This window comes from Nicotiana sylvestris, chromosome 5 (genome assembly GCF_000393655.2).
Source record: "Nicotiana sylvestris chromosome 5, ASM39365v2, whole genome shotgun sequence".
NCBI classification, from domain to species: domain Eukaryota; kingdom Viridiplantae; phylum Streptophyta; class Magnoliopsida; order Solanales; family Solanaceae; genus Nicotiana; species Nicotiana sylvestris.
The window spans coordinates 103,375,356-103,378,901 of record NC_091061.1 but is presented as its reverse complement, the minus strand read 5'-3'; the positions used below and the strand labels follow the sequence as shown (position 1 = coordinate 103,378,901).

Below are 3,546 nucleotides of genomic sequence, written 5' to 3'. Positions count from 1 at the left end.
AGCAATTTGTGAATAAGTTTCATCCACCAACAAGACTGCTCAGCAAATTGATGAAATTTTGAGCTTTAAACAGAAATCAATGGAGACACTGCAAGAAACGTGGGAACGATTCAAAGGGATGTTGGTTATATGTACGCACCACGGTATTCCAGATCAGATATTGGAGCAGCGGTATTACATAGGTTTGATAGATAGCGTAAAGGCCAATATTGATGCTTCAGCTGGTGGAGAATTCTTGAGCAAAACATGGAGAGAAAGCCAAAGCCTGCTTGACAAGATGGCATAAAATTCGGGGTGGACAGCCAGGAATGCACCTATCACTCCAGTAGTTCACTCGGTGCCCTTAGATCCATCCAACACTCTTGCTGAAAATATGGCCACATTAATGGCACAGATGAGTATACTCACCAAAAAGGTGGAAGAGTCAGGGCAGAAGCAGCAGGTACACATTGTTGATACTACCAATGGGGGCTTATGCACATCTTGCATTATTTAGCCAATTGGTAACCAATGTAAAGCAGAAAGTGATCATCATCACTACCCTGAGGACATGAATTATTTGTCTAATTATGGAGGCCAGAGACAGGGTGGTCAGAATTAGGGCCAACAGAATCAGCCATACAGGCCACTCCAGCCACAACCCAACAATGAAAATATGGGAGGTATGCGACCTCACAATAATATGGCACCTTACCAAAGGCCACAGGGATACAACACTCAAAATCAGTAACAGGGTTATCATCCTCCTCAACAGCAGCATGGTGGAAGACAAGAAGATGGGTTTGCTAGACTCGAGGCAATGATGCAGCAGGTTATTGGGTCAAATGCGAAAATGAGTGAAATGGTATATGCATATGAGTCAGCTATAAAGAATATTGAAGTGTAGATGGGCTATATTTCGATGTCTCTGAATAATTGTCCTCATGGGACATTGCCTCCAGACATGTAGGTAAATCCAAAAGATCAAGGTCTGAAGCAGCTAATGGCATTAAGTCTACGAAATGGTAGAGACTTAGACTTGGAGCAAGAGAGGGATCAAGAAAGCAGACAGGTTGAGACACTTGTACTAGTGCCCATTGAGCAAGATGATTCAACAAAACTGACAGAGGTGACAGTACAGCCTGCCTAGGAAGAAATCAACACATAAATTGAGGCTGAGAAAGAATCTTAGATAGCCCATGAGGTAATTGAGGTGGTGTCTGATAAAGTGAAAACCCAAATCATTGGGAAGAAGAGACCTCCAGCATCATTCCCACAGAGGCTGGTCAAGTACCAGAAAGAGGAGCAATACAAGAAATTCTTGGAGATGCTGAAACAAATCCAGATAAATATTCCATTGATTGATGCTTTGAAGGAGGTGCCTGGTTATGCAAAAATGATGAAGGACTTGATGTCCCGAAAATTCGATTTCCAAGACTTGGCCATAGTGACTCTAACTCAGACCTACAGTGTTGTGGTAACTAGACCAGTTGTTGAGAAGTTGTCTGACCCAGGGAGTTTCACAATTCCCTACACCATTGGTAACTTTGCTTTTGCCAAGGCACTTTGTGATTTGGTGGCTAGCATAAATCTCATGTCCCTGGCGATCTATAAGAGTGATGGGGATTGGAAAAGTTAAACCCACGTATGTGTTATTGTAGCTGGTTGACAGAACCGTGAAAATACCCTCTGGTATCTTGGATGATGTGTTGATTCAGGTAGGGAAATTTGTGTTACCTGTAGATTTTGTGATTCTAGATTGCAAGGTGGATGAAGAAATTCCCATAATTTTTGGAAGGTCGTTCTTGGCCACAAGGAGAGCTCTCATTGATTGTGAAACTGGGAAGCTCAAAATGAGGTTAAACGATAAGGAGATAACATTCAATGTGCAGAAATCTATGAGGCGACCAAGTGAATTCACCAATTGCTCTCTTATTGATGCCATGGATGTAATCGTTGAAGCAGATGATGAGACGTTGACTATTGAGGACCCTCTTGATGTTTGTCTTGTAAACTTAGATGATGTGAATGAGGAAGAATGGGCAGAATGGGTGTTGGCTTTAGAAGGCAGAGGGTTTTGGGATAGAACACTTGAATTCGAGCCCCTGCATTTAGAAAACAGAGAAACTCCTCCAACCAAACCATCCATAGAAGAACCACCAAAGCTGGAGTTGAAGCCACTGCCCGCCCATCTTAGGTATGAGTTCCTAGGACCTAACTCCACATTACCTATTATTATCTCATCTAGTTTGGTAGATGTGCTAGCACAATAACTTTTGCAGGTACTCAAGGAGTGCAAGACTGCCATTGGGTGGACCATGGCAGACATTAAGGGAATCAGCCTGGCATATTGTATGCATAAAATTCTACTGGAAGAGGGACACAAACCTTCCAGGGAACACCAATGAAGGCTGAACCCCAACATGAAGGAAGTGGTGAAGAAAGAGGTGATTAAGTGGTTGGATGCGGGAATCACTTTCCCCATCTCTGACAGTAACTGGGTTAGCCCGGTGCAATGTGTTCCCAAGAAGGGTGATATGACAGTGGTCAAAAATGATAATAATGAGTTGATCTCTACAAGAAACGTCACAGGCTGGAGAATTTATATGGACTACAGGAAATTAAATTTGGTCACCCAGAAAGACCACTTCCCACTTCCCTTCATTGATCAGATGCTTGACAGTCTGGCAGAGAGGTCCCACTTCTATTTTCTGGATGGGTACTCAGGGTACAATCAAATACCCATTTCACCAGAGGACAGAGAGAAGACCTCCTTCATATGCCCATATGGCATTTATGCTTTTCGGAGGATGCCCTTTGACCTATACAATGCACCCGCCACATTCCAAAGGTGCATGATGGCCATATTCACTGACATGGTCAAAGACATAATGGAGGTGTTCATGGATGATTTATCAGTGGTGGGAAACTCATTCGACGAGTGCCTTATAAATCTGACCCGAGTGTTGAAAAGATGTATTAAGACTAACCTGGTACTTAATAGAGAGAAGTGCCATTTTATGGTACAAGAGGGCATAGTCTTGGGACACCGAGTATCAAGCAAGAGAATCGAGGTTGATCGTGCTAAAGTTGACGTGATAGCAAAGCTGCCACCCCCCACTTCAGTCAAGGCAATCAGGAGCTTCCTCAGGCATGCCGATTTTTACCAGAGATTTATAAGAGACTTCTCAAAAATTGCCAACCCTCTCTGTAAGTTGTTGGAAAAAGATCACCCTTTCTGGTTTTTGATGATTGCAGGGTAGCATTTAAGGAGTTGAAAAAGAACCTAGTCACAACACCCATCATTGTTGCCCCCGACTGGGAGCAACCATCCGAACTCATGTGTGATGCTAGTGACTATGCAGTGGGGGAAGTGCTGGGACACCGTAAAGACAAGATAAGGCACCCAATCTAATATGCCAATAGAATGTTGAGTGAAGCCTAGCTGAACTACACTATGACTGAAAAAAGAGATACTGGCTGTGGTGTTTGCATTCGACAAGTTCAGATCATACCTGATTGGCTCTAAGTTAATTATATATATTGATCATGCAGCTCTTAGGTACT

At 43.1% G+C, this 3,546-nt stretch overlaps 1 protein-coding gene across 1 annotated transcript; it reads left to right on the top strand.

Annotated features, from left to right (window-relative positions):
* Nucleotides 1–373: 373 nt before the first annotated feature.
* On the top strand, nt 374–2,394 carry LOC138869067 (uncharacterized). The gene is made up of 6 exons (XM_070146657.1): nt 374–442; nt 755–844; nt 950–1,108; nt 1,172–1,555; nt 1,641–2,176; nt 2,262–2,394. Exons 1-6 carry the CDS (start codon nt 374–376, stop codon nt 2,392–2,394), a joined length of 1,371 nt encoding a protein of 456 aa, XP_070002758.1.
* Nucleotides 2,395–3,546: the final 1,152 nt, after the last annotated feature.

Bases quoted from the DNA above. Each gene is read 5' to 3' on its own strand.
- LOC138869067 (XM_070146657.1), top strand. From the start codon at position 374: ATGGCCACATTAATGGCACAGATGAGTATACTCACCAAAAAGGTGGAA. The intron at 443-754 runs GTACACATTGTT...CCTCCTCAACAG, and splicing joins AGTCAGGGCAGAAGCAGCAG to CAGCATGGTGGAAGACAAGA. The intron at 2,177-2,261 runs GTATGAGTTCCT...TAACTTTTGCAG, and splicing joins CCACTGCCCGCCCATCTTAG to GTACTCAAGGAGTGCAAGAC.